This window comes from Zingiber officinale, chromosome 2A (assembly GCF_018446385.1).
Source record: "Zingiber officinale cultivar Zhangliang chromosome 2A, Zo_v1.1, whole genome shotgun sequence".
Taxonomy (NCBI): Eukaryota; Viridiplantae; Streptophyta; class Magnoliopsida; order Zingiberales; family Zingiberaceae; genus Zingiber; species Zingiber officinale.
The window spans coordinates 997,108-1,016,112 of NC_055988.1; the positions used below are offsets into that span (position 1 = coordinate 997,108).

Sequence of the window (19,005 nt, forward strand, 5' to 3'; positions counted from 1 at the left end):
CCGATTTACTTTGATGATCGGTGAAATACTTTTATGGAACCAGACTGATTACCTTTAAAAATAGTCAATGCGTGTGACCTTTTGCAAAACAATTTCCTTTATATTCCTTTCCTTCTCATTCAAATATGCAAATTAAAACATGCAGTTATCAAGAGATGTTTAATGTAACCTTAATTACTGTCCAATACTAGTTCCATCATAAATGGGGTAGGATCTTCTGGTTGCTCCATTGTAGGAGGATCATTGATTTGAATGAAATCCATCTTTAAATTAGTAGGGTCTATCCAAATTAAGGGTCTACAATAGTGGACCATCCCCTGATCCGTAAATTACGGACCAGAGGATCTGTCCTCACCATAAACATGTTTAATGAAACCTTAATTAATTACTTTCTGGTACTTGTTCCAACTTCTTTTTATGAGCTAGCCGATAAACATGCTTAATGAAACCCAATCTTGGCTAAAACAAACTTGTCTTAATTACTGTCTCTTACTTGTTCCCTTAACAACTATTTAACTTTCCCTGTGAGTGAACGAGAGATTCATTAATTGCACTTCCCATACCTGTCAGATCTGAATCATAAAATCATCTTGTCTAACTCTAATCTAGAAAAAAAAAAATTGACTCCTTCAATCACTTTCCATGCATATAACACACATGCTCTCAGTTCATCAAAAGCAAAGAAGCATATACGTATTATGGGATTTTACCGATGGAGATAGAAGATATCGTCCTTTGTTCATCATGATCACCTCTCCATACTTAAATTCCTGAATCCGTCACTGTACGAGCATGTTCTAACATTAACACACACGAAACTCCCTCTGCTTCCGCCGCCGGCCGCCGTCGACCATGATCCACCGCCTCATCTCGCCATGCATCGATCTCGTCAACTTGCATGAACTGTTGATGATAATACAGGCGTCCTTAAACTTCTTCTTTATTCCTCCAAACTTTTCTAGACTGACCTATTGCAGTGCTGTCCTCTGCCCTTAACGTCAAACGAAGAAGAAGAAGAAATCTCATATTTTGCTTTTGGCCCAAGAAAAAAAAGAATTTACACGCATTGAAAAAACTTAAGCACGGTGAAGCTGTCCGTGTATTTATCTCTCATGGTGGATTCAGGCAGTCAAGGACGCGGGCCGCTGCGTCATCTACTCGCATTTCGCACCACGCCTTTTCCCGCGGGCCCCACACCAGCCCACGAAACGGGGATCTTTCCAACCTCAGCGCGTCATCGTCGTGGGGCCGAGATCAGATGCCGTCGAACCGTGGTTAGCTGCCCGCTTTTACCCTCCCGGTCACTCGAGTTAAGGTTAGGGTTAGGGTTTTTTTTTAGCTCAGTTACTGTGGACGAGCATTTGTGTGTGTCGTGGGTGGAGGATGACATGGCACATGGACGTGCGTTAAATTAATCGCGTGGAGGAGCACTATGTCGCTTGCTTTTGTTGCACATAGGAGTGGAGGTGGAGGAAGAGGAGCCCTAGAAAAAGGTCGGGTTTTGGGCCTTTTAGATTCGCGATCGATCCGTCTCTGATCCCCAACTCCTAGCTTTTTTCCACCCGATCCGCCGGTTTGCGCGAGGGAGGAGCCGTGACGAGGAGGGGGAGAAGCCGGAGGCTTCCTTTTCAGGTTTGGGAACTCTCTTGCTATTAATTGGGAAGAGTTTGTGGCTAAAGTTGTGATTTTTTATCGGTTTTATCCCGTCTACTTCTCTGCTTTTGTTCAAGTGCCGGGTTTGAGTCGGGTGGAGGATGGCTTTTGTTTCATGGGTTGTTTTTGTGTACGGTTTATTGTACAATTAGGTCTGATTTAGATACAAGCGGGATGCCGAGGTGCTCTTTCCAAAAGGGGGTTTGCTGTTTGGTTTCGGGCTTTAGGGCGTCGATATAGTGAAGCCTGCTGTTTCTTTCTGGTTATGTGGAATCGCCTACAAATAGTGAGTGTGTTTTTTTTCCGTTCTATCATTTTATGTAGGAAACTCAGGATTGATTAATCAGAGCTTCTTATTAAGTTCAGTTCTGTCTTGGTTTAGTTAACTATTATGTGAGGTTTCATACTATGGGAAGTTGAAAAAAAAAACTTTTTGGAAGCTTATGTAGCTTGTTCTAGAGCTTTAAGTAACTTCTTGTCTTGTCTTTTGGACGTATTATTTTATGCTCAATATTGTGCAGGTAAAGGGTGTTTGATGTTTCATCTCGTTCGTCGTCATGAGTGGAGCTTCAAAATATTGCTTCTCTTTTATTTCATGCTCCAACTTGCAACTTTGAGCTTCTGGTAAATAAAATGAAACTGACTATTATTTTTCTCTAAGTCAAATGTTTGTTCTGAATCTTTAAGCTTAAACCATTGTTTGGTGCTGGGGCCTCATACAAGTCCTTTCAGTGACAGTTTCTTCTATTTTAAGTGGTTAGCAAGTATAGCTAGCATCTTATCTAGTGAATGACAGCGAGATAAATGGATTTTAGTTCATTTCTATTTCGTGTGGCCGACTTATATATTCTTGAACACATTCATAAGCTATTACCATCTTGTTTCATTAATTAGTTTTTTACATCAATTAGCTATCTTTTTAATGCATTTATACATGCAACCAACGTATTATATATCACGTCTCAATGTGTTATATGTTTGGTGTTTCTTTTTTACCATTTTAAGCTAAATAGACTCTTTATGGAATGTTGGGTTTGATGCACATTGTCTTGTTTGATATTCAGCAAGAAACAGTTACCGGATGCAACTTCCTAAAACTGCCTGGAATATGATTTTGATTGTGTCAAGTAATGGAAGCATCATTGAAGGAGCTCCTCGATGAGGGAAAACAATCTCTTCCTAGGACTGATAACGAGGAAGATTCTGAAATTTGCAATCATTTTACCATTCGGTAATCGTAGATATCTATCATGTGCATTTTGCTTCTTAATCAACTTTCTCAGAGCTTTCTTTTTGCTACATTCTCAATGTCAAGCTAGAACTTCTAAATTTGACAATAAGATACCTCTTCGACAGTAAAAATACTTTTTCTTCTCTAGATAATAGACTATATGGATGATTACTTAATAATACTTTAAACTATGATGCTCAAGGACATTGAAATTAACCAACCAAGCACATTTTCCTTATCTTTTTTGTAAAACCATTATTAATGTCTTTTCATTTTTACAGTGGTTATGTTGCTGGTGCTCGGGAAAGAGATGTAAAGACCTGTTGGCCATTGTTTATGCCCAATAATGAAAGTTCTAATACCCCTTCAAACAAGCTACCTCTATTACATGTTTCAAAATTCAAACGATGGAATTGTGTGAATTGCCTTCATACAAACTGCACCTCTGAAGATAGAACTGGAAATGCAGACCTAGGTGTACTTGATAACAGAAAAACAAAGAAAGAAAATTCCTTATCTTTTTTAAATTCTAATGCAAAAAGATCATTTTCTCGCCCAAAGAATTTCGCTGAAAATATCATACCTGGAGAGAGGCTAGTGTCAGATTCTTCTACTGACATAAACCGTGTCGAGTTCAATCCAGATCCATGTCATGGAAAGAAAGCAAACCGATTCACAAGAGAAGATGTGGCAAGAACAGGTAAAAGTTAATTTGCCACAAGTATTTTAGTTATTAACTTTTCTACCTATTACTGTCTTTTTGTCAGGTCTCCAAAAATGCATATATAGGAATTTTAGATCCAAAGAGAATCAAGATTGGTCATGCAAACCTACCTCTTCTGTGGCTGGAGATGAATTCCGAGAAGGAATGGGTCTAAGAAGGAAAATAGTTGCCAGTAAAGACAAATGCTTGTCTGCTTTTCGTTATCACGATGCTTCTCATGCTGTTTGTGACAAACCAAATGGAGGTTCTAACATTGGAGGTCCTGATGGATTTCATAGAGACAGTGAAGGAATTACTGTTAAAACAAAAGTGAATGTAAAACCTGATGGCAAGCACAAAGACTGCAAGAAGATGTTTGAGGCTGAACTTGGTGCTTTAGGGGATAATGCTCTAACTTCTGTTGCGGTTGATTATCATCCGGTGAATTTTGAGCAGAGAAAATTTGGAGCATCATACTGTAAGATGGGTTTGTCGAGTAGTATGAACTGTTGCCCACTTCAGGACAGTGTGTCTGGTGATTCACATGGTAAAGTGAACCATAAAAAGGTTCGGAAGGTACGCTTTATTGATGATATTATGAAGAGTGAAGAGTTGCACGTATCTAAAAAGATTTGCACTTTCAAAGGACATAGAGAAACATATGGTGTAGATAACAACCAAGGATTTAATGCGTTGAAGTCTGCAGCTCAACTTGGAGATCTAAGTAGCACTCCTTGTAATGATGGTTTAGAAGTTAATCAGAACAAGGAGGAGGAACTTTCTCTGATACATTGGCTGAAGAAGGTCTCAAAGAAATTAGTCACTGATGATTCTCACATAAAGAAAGTTCTTCATGAAAAAGAGCATGTCAAAATCCAGGAGATAAATAATAATGCTGGTATATACGACAGTAAACAAAATGGCAACGGTACAAATCCTCTTCGGCAATGTTTAAAAGTGGGTAAACATAAAAAAAAGCAAGTTGTTGAAAAGGAAAAAAAGGTACTTCTAGTAAACTCAAATGACAATTGCTTCATTCCGCAAGAGAGAGATTGGATTTCTAGAGGTGCTATAATGAAAAAAGCTCACACTGGAAATACCATTCCTAACATGGGAAGAATAAATTCTGCAAGCAGCTTCCCACCTGCTCTAGGAAATTTAGATAGTAGTAGTGACACAAAGTCTAGAAGGAAAAAAGTGTCTCATGTCAAGTGCAGAGATTCTTCCCAAGTAAAATGGTCAGAGGTATGACCCAAATTCTTTCTTCTTGAGGGGAAGAGGGAGCTTCTTCCTTCTTCACCATTTCATCTCTGTGTTTGTTTTTATTTTGCAGAAAGACTCTTTTTCTTTGTTTTAATTTAGTCAAGTGTCATAATAACAGTATCCTTGTATCCAACTGATTGTTTAACATCAGATACTTCATTCTAGACCACTACATACCTGTTGCAAAAGAATCTTGAATCAAAAAATAAATAAAAATACTGTGTTATTAATTGAGACATTGTTATCTTTTCTTGTCCACTAATATGGAACTATGCAGGAGTCTAACATGGAAATTTCCTGAAATTAAGTTAATCAGATGGTGAAATAGACAATTCAACCAACTTTGTAGAACATCTATGTATTGCCTGCTGTTCTTGCTTCTGTCACACCAAAGCACATTAGAATGACTAAATAATTAAATTTGTAGTCATGTGATTGACAAAATAATACTTCTGTTTTCACTAGAAAGATGATACCTGAGGTTCTTATGGATTTTAGAGGTATACTAGTTAGTGGTATGTTTGTTCCTTTTTTCTATTATGTTAGTGAGACAAATGTCCAATTAGTTGATAAATGATTTTCTCTTCTGACGCACTCATACTCGCTTGTTTTGCAGAAAGAAATGGTTAAGAAACAAAAGACTGCAAAGGCAGTTGAGAAGGAAACTCTTGATGATATTCCAATGGACATTGTTGAACTCTTAGCAAAAAAACAGCATGAAAGAAATTTAATGAATGCTCATGTCACTTGTAAGAACAAACATGAACTATCAATAGCACAAGGTAAGATAAGACAAGGTTTTGATTCATACGCATCTGGACATTGTGAAGACAAGGTTTCAAATGCAAAATATAACAGCTATGCCAAACCTAATGATACAGGATATGCTATCCCTATTGCTTCCTGCATTAACCAGAATGCTGAATGTGGAGCCAGCAAATCTGAGCATAGGAAGCAAATCCTTATTGATCTTAACCAGCAAGCTACAGAGTTTCTGACAATTCCACAATATGATGGGCACCGATCATGTGCAACTGATTTTGTTGATGATTCTAAGAAAATCTATCCTTTTCAAGGTTCTTGGGACCAAATGAGGCTGCAAGATCTGGAATCCTACCAAAAGTATCAGGGATTTTCCGCCCCATGTTCAAGCAGAACTACTCATCATTTTCTGTCATCACCATTCATGGACAGAAAATATGGAGTTGACCTTAGGAATATCGAGCCTTGTTGCAATCATGGGAAAGTGGTTCCTTATGATTCATTGTTTGATAGGTTTCAGCCGACAGTTTCTCAGGAGTCTGAGGTATCTGAAAGAATGAATCTCATAGGCTCCTGTTTTGTGAGTGGGGGAGGAACATCTCGGCAATCAACAAATGGAACTCAAATGGCCCGATCATATCTCATGGAAGGCAGAAGTAGGCTTCATTCAGGAAGTGTTGTTCCCACAGATTTGCATACCAATGAAACTGTTCCAGCATTGCATTTGCTTAGGCTTGTTGATCAGGCAGCTCATTCAGTTGCTTCATGGGATTTAAACTTCACAGGAAATGTTCAAAATTCTATTTTAAATCACCCCCCTGAGATTCTAGGTATGAAAGTTGGTCTCCAAATCAGGGAGACACCTGAAAATCCATGTGCAGCTGCATACTCTACTTGTGATCAAAATGAAGGAAACTTTAGTAGACCTTATCGCCCAGTTCCTAGAATAGGTGATCTTGGGTCTTTGCTGCAAAAAGAGATCATGTCTCAATCAAACAGTTCATCATTGGGTTATAAAGATTGGTATTTTAATAAGCTGCCTTCTTTCTGCATCGGTGAGAGAGAGAAAATGCATGCTTCTTCAGAAATTACCAAGTCCAGTCTCTCAGCGAATGTAAATAACAAGAAGAATACAGAAGCTGGCGATTCTTTTCTGCATAAGTTTGGCATTGGTCAGGCCTCGATTAGCAAAATGGATGAACTAGTGCAGTTAGTGAGGCATGATTGCGGTACTGTAAATTGCATCATCAACCAAAACCCTGCTGATTTCAGCCTACCAGATGATGACAATGTTTACATGCGAGTAATTGAAGATCAAAGCTCTAAATGTATATTTCCCCAGCACAGAATTGAAAACACCTTTCCCCAAAGAAGCTCATTGTACCAAACTCACCATGATAGGAAGAAGTGGCCAGCTGCAAAGCTACCTGTTGTGAAGGGCTGACAAGAAATCAAGACGTCAAACATCGAGTGTAGAGGTTAAATATTCCACACAACTTTTGCTGTTGGATGTAACTGTATTGTGTATATTACCTAGATTATGGCTTGTTGTTGTATCAACTTTAGCAATCTCTTAACATGCTTTGCTAAAAGCGTGGAGAGTGATGATATGATTATGAGGAATTATTTTAAATCTGAACCGGCCTGTTTAATGCCGTCTGAAGTTTTCTATGCAACAAGCAAAAAACAGTGCAATACTGGTATTTTGTATCTGCAGATGTTGTAGTTATTTACTCATTTTGGATCGTTTGTCCAAATAAATAAAGCTGCTGAATGACCTTTGAATTCGATTCTTACATTATCCTTTTTGACCCTATCTTGGTTCAGCATTCTTTACTGCAATCTGTTTAGAACATAAGTGCTATAATTGCTTAGTTCTGTTCAAACAACAGATTATGCTTGAAATGCTTGCTCGCTTCGGTGATGTGCAGTCTAATATACCATTGAGTTACAACTATATGGAGTGGTTTTCTTGATTAAGGCATTGAAAACTGTGATTTACCTGCACACAAACATTAAGGTGGGGAAACGAAGGTGAATGAGCTAAAAGGTGGCATTTTACCCTTTATGTTGTGAATTGATTTGGGCATCAAATTCCTATTTGATATTTGAGGAAATTTTCTTTTGTTTTTCTTTTGAAACACCACGTAATAATTTTATTGTTATCATTTTCACTTCATTTTTTATAATTATTATTTCAGTATTGTTTCTCTATTATTGTCTTACACTTCTATAAAATCTTAAAGCGTTTCTACCATTTTATTATTCTGAATTTACGTCACTTTTACTAATAATAACGGCAGAGCAAATCAACAATACTTAGGAGAGTTTCTGCCAATTGTTTTACATATGAAAAGTTAGGGATATAATTTCTCGAAGGGTGTAAAGGAATTTATTGGACCAATTAAATATCAGATAATCGAGTATGAATATTCGAATATAGAGATAGATCTAATAAAATTTTATCTATATCCGATCCAAATATCTGATTAAATTATATATATATACATGAAAATATTACCTTGCGACACGCATCCGTGCAGAACGATACGATGGATCGATCCAACGTGGCTGAATCGATCAATGGATCAATTCAACCCTACCTGCCTGTCTTCTTCTTGTGTGGTGGATCAATCTAGGGGGGCTGGATCGATCCAGTGGGAGTTGGATCGATCCAGCCCCTTGCTGGATCGATCTGATGCCCTCGTCTTCATGTGCTCGGCTCGTGATCCTGGACGATTCCGGCTGCAATCTAGCCTCAACCGTGGTCGGAACCTTCTGGGTTCACTTTTTCCTCCAGTTATAATAAGGTTCGGGGCAGGCGGCCGGAGGTCGCCGATGGTGGGAGAGCGCGACAGGTGCAACGGGCGCCACGGCGCGAGAAGACAAGGCAGATTGGCTGAGTTGATCCACTAATATTAGCCTGCGGCACGCATCCGTGCAGTTTGGTGCGGTGCACATCAAAATCCGTGTTGGATCAATCAGTGGATCGATTCAGCCAGCTTGCCTTATCTTCTCGCACCCATCGCACCCTCCCACCGTCAATGACCTCCGGCCGCCTACCCTAAGCCTTACTATAATCAGAGGGAAAAGTGAACCTAGAGGGTTCCAGCCACGGTTGGGGTCGGATTGCGATAGGAATCATCCATGATTACGAGTTAGGCTCAAGAAGACGAGGGCATCGGCGCTGGATCGATCCAGCCCAGCTGGATCGATCCACCACATGCAAAAAGACAGGCAAGCGGGGCTGAATCAATCCACTGATCAATTCAATCACATTGGATCGATTAATGGATCGATCCATCACATCATTCCGCACGGATGCATGACGTAGGGTAATATATATATATATATATATATATATATATATATATATATATATATATATATATATATATATATATATATATATATATATATAGAGGTACTAAAATTTTAAAAGGCCAAATGATGTTTTTTTTCTCATTGATAAATATCAGCAATAGTCGAGGAAGATAAATTATGAGACGACTCATATCTTATTGTTTTACTAAGAGAAAAAAAAAATTATACAGCTGAATTTCCGCTTACAAAATTACGAGGCTTAAAATTTCTAGGCAAAAAAGTTTTATAGAAATAAATATCTTTTAATTTTAAAAGGTGAAATGATTTTTTTTTTCTCATTGATAAATATCAGCAATAGTCGGAAAATAAATTATGAGACGACTCATATCTTATTGTTTTACTAAGAGAAATAAAAATTATACAGCTGAATTTCTAGGCATAAAGGTTTTATAGAAATAAATATCTTTTAATTTTTTTAAAAAAAAATTATGTAGAAAGCCTTTATTTTAGATAAATATCTTTTTAAAAATATATTCTATATTAGACTAATTTTAAATTTCGAAACCACACCAACAATTGCTCACCATAGATATTATACTTGAGACGTGGGTAACCACTAATAATATCTAAATCGATTGGATCAAAATATTTCCAGTAAAATATAAGCCTCATAAATGCACAAATAGCTACGAAAATACCCAATTGAAACACCATGAAGAAGTATTTACAAATTCCTACGCTATATAACCTATCCAATAGACCCTGTGATTTATTTGAATCATGAAGAGTTGACGCAGACTCGAGCTTCCAAATCTGTTCTTAGAGTAGTCCACCATGATTCCACCTGATTCAAGAGAATAAGCCTTATATACAATAGCACAATAGCATTTGAACGACAAATCTTGCAAGCACATTGATTAAGAATTTTGTCAAGAGAGTACAATTTTGCTTATAATTCAAAGCTTCAGAATTGGGCAAGGACCTGAAAAACATATCTACCTGTCCTTTGGAACTACTTGAGCATTCAAATCGTAATCCTTGACTGGTTAAAAGGTAAAAACCATATCTTGTTTCTTTGTCTTCATCGATGAAGCTTGGAATTGATCCCAGTTCAACAATATCAGATAGATTTGTAGTATCCTGAGGACTCATATCTGGGGAAATGGAAAATAAAATACAGATTTGAACAAACACAATGTATCTTAGAAGGCAAAACAATATGTTTTTGGATAAAAAGAAAAATAAATGTGCATTCATATTCATGTTGGGTTAATTTTTGTTTAGTGTACACTCCTAGGAGAACAGATGTTTACATGTGAGATGCATTAAGATCTTCTAAAGCTCCTACATGACATGTTGGAACCAAATGAGGAATGATCATTTGCTCAAATCTTCTGATAAAATAATTTCTCAGTGAACACAAGATAAAGGGAAATAATGCAATTAAAGATGCAAGCAAATTACCAAATGATCTGAGATAATAATAGATACATGAACCGTGGAGAACGACGAATCGGGGAATCCAATCATCTATATCATCATCATCTATTATAGGAGGTTCTCCAGGAAGTTGTGTCCATCTCTACACAAAATAAGATCCATGTTATACTATATTCCTTAGTTTGGTCATTCATAGGGGAGAGAGAAAGAAAGAGGGGCAGATATGCATACAGTTCGAACATAGAGATAAGCACAAAGCCGTGCACATCTCAAAACTCCATCAGCATGTTCCAGCCTAGCACAAAAGGGAAATATTTTAACATCAAGCAAATGGAAAGTGAAACAACTACGAAAGCTACTAGGTCACTAAGCAGTGATGACACAAATCTATGGTGTATCTTGAGCAATGACAGAAATCTGTGCATCTGTCTATAAAATTAACTGAAAAAGGATCTGCTGTATACTCATGCACTTTTAGTATTCGGCTACTAAATTCTGTGTCTCACTTAAGAGTTAAGATTGTTGCAAAAAAAGAATGTAGCTTAAAAGCAATGTTTTCAATTATTATTATGGACTACATTTTCTGCTCTCAAAACATTCTTGTGCACCAGAGGTTGAAGAAACCACTGAAAAGATCTGTTGCTCTGACTCATATACAGGTATCCAACATAGTTGTTGATCTAAATATTTAAAACATATCTTAAAAATTATGTGTGATGAAAGCAGTGCCAATTGTCAAGTGTCCATTCGGATGCAATGTTGGACTATCAATGCCTGAAACAGGTTAGAAGAGAAGGGGGATGGGGTAAACTGAGAATCCAATTAACAAAGAAAAACAGAAGTGGAATATCAATTAGAATCCATACAGCAAGATTTTGCAGAAGTCATGCAATTTGAGGTCATGGTAAAAAAATAATGAAACTTACTGAGATTTTAGATGCATCTCTCTGTCCTCAGCATCTTCAATTTCAGACCAAAGAGACTCAAATTCTGCTCTAGTGAGTTCTACCTGATAGCAAGAAAATTATTCTCAGTAGCTTAATACATGACTCAAGGCACTCCGATACTAGACATTGTGTGGTAACCTTATCATCATCATTGCCAGATCCCCATGGAAGACGAGGTAGTGAAAACAAGTTCAACAGAGATGCAGCACCCAGTACCCTTCTTACAGTCCATGAATGACTACGTGATCTGGACCAGTGAAGATTACAGGAAATATGATACTGTCTAAATCCAACAGAACTGAAATGCATGCATATAGCAATGTAATATTTCACCTCAGTTTATGGTCAACGCTTGAACTGCTTCCTTGTGGAGATTCTTCAGATGCTTTGATGGACTGGAAGTGTTCTGGGAAGACATCTATCTTTCCGTAAATACCATCCATCAAGTTGGTTTACTTTTTTGAATCCAACCTACACAAAGGTATTGACAAGCAAAACCAACTTAATCGTATACCTTTATGCCATTAGAAAAAAGTATAATACAGAATTTTTGATTGCATTAAGATACTTAGCAACAGACATCAGTTATCCAAATTGTTTATGAATACTTTTAATGAAACCTGAACACACAATAGTCAGTTATCTCTATAATTTCTGCAGATAGTAAGATTAATATTAACTAAAAAGAGACGTGTCAGAATCCAGATATTCGAGGTACTCGACGAATATTGAGTAGAATAAGAATTTATCAAACACTTGGAATTAAATCAATTCAACATAAATAGCTTCATAACCAACTATTAGTCCCTGAATAGGATTCCTGACCAAGGTAAAGTAACAAATAAATTTATTGTTAGAAAATATTCAAAAAATGGAGGTCATATACAATACAGGGCAAAAATATGAATTTGCCAAAACTACTAAAGACCAATAATCACTTCCAGCTTAGAACTTTGGGGTCGAGTTCAATGCAATAGGATAATAATACAGTTTGGAGGCATATGCAGCTGCGACCTTTAAACAAACCATTTTAAAAGTTTATCTAGCAAACTAAAATTCACATTGGAAAACATTTCTGCTAGAGGTCAAATTAGAAACTTGTACAGCAGCAAAAACTATGCCGAATTGTAAATGTTGTACAAGCAATTCCAATTCTAATAGTGTTTTTGATTAATTTTCTTTTAAAGAAATAATCCTACCTTATTCATGAAAACACTGCTCTCAATTCTGCCTCAAGATCTAGATTCATCGTTTACTGTATAAAAGCACGCAGAAAGTAAATTAATCTCTACACAAATTTCCTGTCTTGTAAATTTCTTGAGCATTCACAAAATTCCAACTTTTCTCCAATCCTAAATGTTACCGCGTTGTCGTATTTGCTTCTTCCAGCACGACACCATCACTAACCCAATCTCTCCGCAAGAGCTCAACAAAAAGAAACCTAAACTAAAACAATCACCCAGCAAGCGATCGACGAGTACCAGAAACAGAACAGAATTCGGTACGCAAAAGAATCGATTTCAATCAGGATGTTGGACAAATTCGCATGGGACAAAAGATTCCCCAAATCGCGCGAGTAGCGAGGCAAAGGGAGAGGCTAGAACGACACCATCAAATCAACAGAAGAAGCGAGAAAAGGTATACGGAATCCTAGAAAAAGGTAAGAATCAGAGCAGACCTGGGGCGAATTAGGGGTTTGGAACACGCGCGGGCGCCGACGTTAACTCGCGGCGGAATCAAACCGTCGTTTCAGTTGGCTTCGCGTTCGTCGAAGTCGAATAGAGTAAGGAAGCGGCGGGCCCACTGCCTGATCCTATCGTGTGGTACATCTATTTATAGTAACTTCTGGTTGCATTGGCTGTTGCCTGTAGGGATCGAGCAGCTGATCTCTTCAACCAACAGGATCATGCTAATGAATAATCCACTAAACTCAATTTTGGACGCCAATGCAGTTTTTTTTTAAAAAAAAATCAAAATAACACTTTAAAAAATTAAAATAATCAATAAATCATGATATATTTAAAGGGAGGGGAGGCCACTGGACGTAAAAATATACAAATCTATTTAATTTATGATATTTTACTAGTTTTATATTTTTATTTTTAGTTGGCGATTAATCCTCCGGACTCGTCCAATTCCATTAAAAAAATTTATCCGCTGATTCGTTAAAACTAGAACTCGATCTAATTCATGATATTTTACAAACTTTATTATATTTTTTTAACCAATTTTATTGAATGTATAAAAGGCACATTAATGCAACTTTATGTATGTATTTATCAGAGGAAACTAAAATATAAATCTGATAAAAAAATTTCCACCGACTTATTAGAGGACGCCCCTGAGCTAGAGTACATTTTCTATGCTTATTCTCTATGCAGTTCATTATTCTATTATTTATTTGACTCCTAATATATTTTTAGAACTTGCCTCAAACATTGAGATACCAAGGATCAAAGCAACCACATTGCTATCTACCGGTAATGTTGACCAAAAATCTTCTGACGACTTGATCACCATAGAAAAAATGTTGACCAAAAGAAAAAAAATGTTGACCAAAAATCTTCTGACGACTTGATCACCATAGAAAATAACTCCTCTGGATCATAATAACTAGGTCAACATTTCAGACACATCATTCCGATTGTGTCTCTTCAACTTTCAAATAGGATCAAACAGAATAAATCGAGAAGCATTCATAACCAACAACCAAGAAACCAACATCCTGTAATTGCTGGGAGAAACATCTATTTTACAGAAGAAGATATCTATAATTACTTCTACCAAGCATGTTTCATAGTTCAATTAGACAAACAGACTGATCATTCCAGACAGTTACATGACTTGAGAGAATTGCAATCTTGAACAAAGCCTTAACGGGGCAAATTTCAGCTTCAACCCACTATAATCTTGAAAGTGCAGGGATTATGCTGTACATGGAGTAGGAATGTCCGACCAGCCCCAGAACCAAAAATGGTTTTCTGTCAATAATCAGGTAGCCACCCTTCTACCGGAAGAGCCGAGGCACCGATCTCTTCGGTATTTTCCCCTCGAGCTTGAGTCGTCGATAGGCTTCCCTGATGTGGCAAGGCCTGATTGGGCCACTTTCCTTTCTTTCCGTCATCACAATTCTAGCTGCAGCGTCAACATTAGTTCAAAATCAAGACCACAGCAATTTAAGAATCCTCTGTATTTAACTAGAACAACCAACCCTGAGGAGCCAATAAAATGGCCAAGAAAAAGTATTATGCTGGTATTTTGACTAGAACCAACTTGCCTGTCTCAATTAGCTCACCAACAAACATTTTTGCTATGCCAGACACAACAATAGTCATGGGTATTGAAATTTTTTGGCTTCCCGTGATGCTCGTCAATAGCTGCACGCAAAGTCAGACAAGTTTTAATATCTCACCAATCTTCTCGATTAAGTAATCCCTTTGATAAGCGGGGAAAATGAGCATGCAAACCAATTTTACGAGGGAACATCTATTTTGCTATATTGCCATGGTTTTAGGTTTCTTGTTCTTATCATCAAAAACTCTGTGGAAGACCTCAGAAAACAAAAACACAATTTTGAAATCGCAAGTATTCGTGGGGTGGGGGTCGGGAATGGTACTAAATCAAGAAGCCTAAAAGATTTAGCACCCTACAACTATGTTGGGCAATCCATTTTTCAGCCAAAAAGACCATGAAATCTGAAGCCATCTGTGCATCAGGCTTCATGCTATAGTATAATTCTTTAACATGATTGGTATTTCCAGGTGATGGTGCCTCATGCTACAATAGTGTTGTTGTGTTCTTTAATATGAGTGATGATGCCAGGTAGCTGCATGGTCCACAATTTAAGGGGAGGTGGTTGCATATTATGGTTGCAAACGACACCAAAACTTCATAACGGCAATATAGTCATAATACATGTATACAACAGATGCACTTCACGTTAGATACTTAAAACAAATACCTTATATAAATCATTATATATACTTTAAACTTCTTTTGATAACAATTGTCAAAACAAGTAGTAACCTAAATAAAAATGCCAAACGAAAGGGAGTAAATCTCCACATGAATTCTGCAATCACAGAGAGCAGTCCCACTAAAACAGAATTCAAGCAATCATGTCAGCATCTTAATCCAGCCTATGGATATTACCAATACAAAACCAATAGTACTTTAAACATTTTGTTTCTTGTTTAGAGAGCACAAGCAAAATTATTTCAATTCTAAAGTCCACAATTAAAAATTCCTTGCCATATAAATAAAATAAAGCAAACAATTATTAATCTTTTAATCTACATGAATGACTATAGAACCTAAGACAAGCCATCTCCCTCTGATGGCTATAAGCTAAAACTTATTGCAAGCAAAGATGACATTGTTGAGAGAATGTCTCATGCCTCCTCTAATGCGAAAATGTCTTCACAGCAAACTGTCATTTCACTATTTGTGTGCGATAATATCTATAATAGCATGATGAGTTAATGCTAAACATACCCGTCTCATGTTAGATTTCTGAAAGCCAGATCTCCTAAACGATTCATAACGACTCATCTGTTCCTCTGTAAATTGTGAAAGGATTGCCCTGAGGGAAATCAATACAAACAAATATAAAAAAATATGTAATGGAGCGTCAAGTGAATAAACACTTGTGTGACCAATGACGTGACAGAACATTGAGCAAAAATGGAAACTTAATGAAGCTAACAAAAAATCAAATCCGAGGTAGTAACAAGAAACAACTAGGAAGAATGAGCGTTCTAGCAAGTATCACCGAACGGCAGTTGAATGAAGGCCTCAAAAGTTAAATAGCAAATGCACATGCAAAATGTTTCCTAGAGCTTTCAGTGAGGTGCAAACTTACTGCATCTTGGCCATCTTGTCCGGGTCGCCACCAGAAGGGAACTTGCCGAACTCGACATCCATGTTCTCCTCCTCTTCCTCTTCATCCTCCTCCTTCCCTTTCCCGCCCCCACCGGCGCCGGCCGGTCCCGGGGGAGCGGAGGCCTGGGGCTGCGACGGGGCGTCGGCCTCCTCCTCGTCGACGTCTACGGCGACCGCCACGTCCTCCTCGGCAGGTATGGGCGACTCCGGAGGCGAATCTTGCTCCTCCGCCGCCGCCTCGAACGGGTCCTTCATCGTCCGTAGCTAACCCACCGATCTGACCTTCTCCATTAATACCTATCGGGTGTAGTTAAGGGGATAATAGATGGGCTTTCGGCCCAATTAGTAATGGGCCTCCATTGCATTGCCCAATTTATGGAAAATTATAATTTACCCCAAATGAAATATCAGTAAAAACTGGAGAAAACACTTCACAAAAGTTTTGATTCCTTTTTTGAGGGGGCGAAATAGAAAAATTGGTGAATCCAGCTGTGACAATTGGATAAATAATACAAAAGTTCTTGAATCGGAGCCGTCGGTCGGCGATGTCGAAGTCCCACAGGTGCTCCTCTGCAGAATGTTACTGATGATAGAGAAATTCAGTGAATTGTAATTTAAAGGATGGTCCTCTGTATACATGGGTGAGATGAATAATCTCTATTTATAAAATAGATAGTGATCATCTATCTTCATCAATCTATATAAAATGATCATTCTCTGAATTGTAAAAGTAGTTCAGAAAATCTGACCTCCGAGAAACTAGGTCAATGATTCTCAGGCACTTCACCCACTCCGCCACGTCGATCACGTAGCCGAGGCCCAGCACGGACGGTGAAGGAGATGTCGCTGTAGCCGAGGCCCAGCACGCCGCCCGATGCGCGGAAGCTGGATCCGACGGTGGAGGAGGTGCACCCGACCACGAGGCCACGCAGCTTAGTCCGCCGACCGTCCGATGAGATCACGGTCGCCGACTCGTTCGCAACAATGTCGTGCCCCGCCGAGCCGTCGGACTACCTGCGATCGCATGCGGTCAAACCCACTGTGAAATTATTTTCATTAATAAATGATTTTCAACAGCGGATTCGAAACAGGATCTGCCAGTCTTTCACGACGCCTTCGCGCGTTGACCATGATTAACAATGTTCTTGTTAATTCTGTTCCTAATTAATCTCAAGAGAAATTTTCACTTTGCCGCAATTAGTTTTTAACACGTTACATTTTATTCTCATGAATTTAAATATTTACATTTTGAGACTTGACGACGAGAAGAATCAAAACACTAAACCTTAACAAAATATTCATTATAAAGGTGAAGCATCGGAGGAGAAAATCAAACATTGTGGAGAGGTTGATAGATGAAGATATCGTCAGGCACCGAGCTACTTCCTAATAGGATGGTTCAAAATGTTTTCTCACCCAATTTAAAGGTTAACACTTGTCATCACATTAGGAACCATGAGGGTAGAAGGGTAGTTATATAATATACTTTCACTTTGTAGCAACTATTATCGAGTAGCTGCTATAATATGTAGCAGCTACCTGACAGTAGCTACTACAATGTGTAGTTGTTGCTCGACAGTAGATGTTATAATATGTATTGTCATGGTTCTCTTTAGTTTCACATCTTAAGATTAACAACATTGCAAGTGGAGAAATTTCTATAAATACTTTGGACCGATGATGTTAGAAAACATACTTTTCTTGATTTTTTTTTACTAAGATTTAGAGTGATATTAAATTAATTTTTTATGAGTGAGAATCTGTGTTGTTGGGGTTCTCTAGCACTGTCCTTTCGTTACACTATTGTATGGGTCTGATATATTTATAGGCATGAGGTACTAATTTATGTTGTACGTACGATGACTCGTTTCTTTTTATTATCCTACATTGTTGATGATAATAAGGAATTGAATTTATCATTGTGACATGTAAAGCTGGTTAAGCAAATGTTTTGTACTCAACTTTCAAACCACAAGTTTATATATATTAAATATCAGAGAGGTTAATTGGGATGATCAAACTTATTAATAATTATTATGCCTATCTCCTTAGTTATTAATTAAAAAGTAGGCTTTGGGTGTGTTTTGGTCTCATTCTCCTTACTAACTCAATAGATATATTGCCTTTCATTTAAATACAATGTGTGCTATATTTGTAAAGACTAAACTTATTTAAATTTTTATTACATATTACAATCTTGATTTTGTTTATTTAGACATAGTAGTTCTTAAAATTGATTATTTGGAATTGATCTTGAAATGATAATAGCTATTTTTAACTTGGGAAAAATAATTTATAAATTTTAGTCAAAATTATTGGATTACATATTTGGAGTTTTGATGCTCATTAAAAAGGTGTTGCTTTTATTGGAGGATAATTTTAAAAAATCTTCCTAAAGTTTAGCAACATTTTTAAAAATATCTTTAAAATCATATTAATGTTCATTTTAATATCAAAATATCTCTTCTCTATCAACAAATAATTTAAAAACTAAACAAATATTTCAATCTTAAAATGAGATATTTTTATAGCAAAATAAAAATATGAGAGGGTAAGTATTTTGACTTTAATAACAGATATTTTTGAAAAACTATTAAATCTTAAAAATGTTTTCATAATTTTGATTTATTAAATGAATATCATTTCACATACAAAAAATCAATGTTTTCATGGTGACGAAGAAAAATTTATTATTATTACAATTCACGTATCTAAATCTTTAGTTGAGTTAGTTTTGGAGGTGGATGACCCAACCATACACACCAACTACGAGGCAAATTCGAAAGCGCCAGCAACTCCTC

At 37.2% G+C, this 19,005-nt stretch overlaps 3 protein-coding genes across 6 annotated transcripts; 1 reads left to right on the top strand and 2 right to left on the bottom strand.

Moving 5' to 3' along the window:
• Positions 1 to 1,400: 1,400 nt before the first annotated feature.
• LOC122040440 (protein EMBRYONIC FLOWER 1-like) lies at positions 1,401 to 7,413 on the top strand. Of its 3 annotated transcripts, none has more exons than XM_042599752.1 (7): positions 1,401 to 1,632; positions 1,806 to 1,939; positions 2,175 to 2,277; positions 2,718 to 2,884; positions 3,166 to 3,584; positions 3,652 to 4,832; positions 5,467 to 7,413. In XM_042599752.1, the coding sequence occupies exons 4-7, from the start codon at positions 2,784 to 2,786 to the stop codon at positions 7,054 to 7,056; spliced, it is 3,291 nt and encodes a 1,096-aa protein (XP_042455686.1). In that variant the 5' UTR covers positions 1,401 to 1,632; positions 1,806 to 1,939; positions 2,175 to 2,277; positions 2,718 to 2,783; the 3' UTR covers positions 7,057 to 7,413. The 3 variants fall into 3 exon arrangements, with proteins under 3 accessions (XP_042455686.1, XP_042455687.1, XP_042455685.1); XM_042599753.1 differs by lacking the exon at positions 1,806 to 1,939 and having other exon boundaries at positions 5,467 to 5,632; positions 5,732 to 7,413; XM_042599751.1 differs by lacking the exon at positions 1,806 to 1,939.
• A 2,143-nt stretch (positions 7,414 to 9,556) lies between these two features.
• LOC122040441 lies at positions 9,557 to 13,127 on the bottom strand. 2 transcript variants are annotated; one of them, XM_042599754.1, is made up of 9 exons: positions 12,687 to 12,986; positions 12,523 to 12,578; positions 11,657 to 11,794; positions 11,462 to 11,570; positions 11,303 to 11,385; positions 10,608 to 10,671; positions 10,401 to 10,518; positions 9,936 to 10,090; positions 9,557 to 9,780 (listed from the first exon to the last, which is right to left on the bottom strand). In XM_042599754.1, exons 3-9 carry the CDS (start codon positions 11,764 to 11,766, stop codon positions 9,715 to 9,717), a joined length of 705 nt encoding a protein of 234 aa, XP_042455688.1. In that variant the 5' UTR covers positions 11,767 to 11,794; positions 12,523 to 12,578; positions 12,687 to 12,986; the 3' UTR covers positions 9,557 to 9,714. The 2 variants fall into 2 exon arrangements, with proteins under 2 accessions (XP_042455688.1, XP_042455689.1); XM_042599755.1 differs by lacking the exons at positions 12,523 to 12,578; positions 12,687 to 12,986 and adding an exon at positions 13,002 to 13,127.
• A 946-nt stretch (positions 13,128 to 14,073) lies between these two features.
• Positions 14,074 to 16,494, bottom strand: LOC122040442 (transcription initiation factor TFIID subunit 11-like). Its single transcript, XM_042599756.1, has 4 exons — positions 16,185 to 16,494; positions 15,818 to 15,905; positions 14,601 to 14,700; positions 14,074 to 14,458 (listed from the first exon to the last, which is right to left on the bottom strand). Exons 1-4 carry the CDS (start codon positions 16,457 to 16,459, stop codon positions 14,331 to 14,333), a joined length of 591 nt encoding a protein of 196 aa, XP_042455690.1. The 5' UTR covers positions 16,460 to 16,494; the 3' UTR covers positions 14,074 to 14,330.
• Between the last annotated feature and the right edge of the window lie 2,511 nt (positions 16,495 to 19,005).

Bases quoted from the DNA above. Each gene is read 5' to 3' on its own strand.
- LOC122040440 (XM_042599752.1), top strand. From the start codon at position 2,784: ATGGAAGCATCATTGAAGGAGCTCCTCGATGAGGGAAAACAATCTCTT. The intron at 3,585-3,651 runs GTAAAAGTTAAT...TCTTTTTGTCAG, and splicing joins AGAAGATGTGGCAAGAACAG to GTCTCCAAAAATGCATATAT. The intron at 4,833-5,466 runs GTATGACCCAAA...CTTGTTTTGCAG, and splicing joins CCCAAGTAAAATGGTCAGAG to AAAGAAATGGTTAAGAAACA.
- LOC122040441 (XM_042599755.1), bottom strand. From the start codon at position 11,766: ATGGATGGTATTTACGGAAAGATAGATGTCTTCCCAGAACACTTCCAG. The intron at 11,571-11,656 runs GTGAAATATTAC...TCACTGGTCCAG, and splicing joins AGCGTTGACCATAAACTGAG to ATCACGTAGTCATTCATGGA. The intron at 10,519-10,607 runs GTATGCATATCT...TATTTTGTGTAG, and splicing joins CTTATCTCTATGTTCGAACT to AGATGGACACAACTTCCTGG.
- LOC122040442 (XM_042599756.1), bottom strand. From the start codon at position 16,459: ATGAAGGACCCGTTCGAGGCGGCGGCGGAGGAGCAAGATTCGCCTCCG. The intron at 15,906-16,184 runs GTAAGTTTGCAC...GATTTCCCTCAG, and splicing joins GACAAGATGGCCAAGATGCA to GGCAATCCTTTCACAATTTA. The intron at 14,701-15,817 runs GTATGTTTAGCA...CTTTGCGTGCAG, and splicing joins AGAAATCTAACATGAGACGG to CTATTGACGAGCATCACGGG.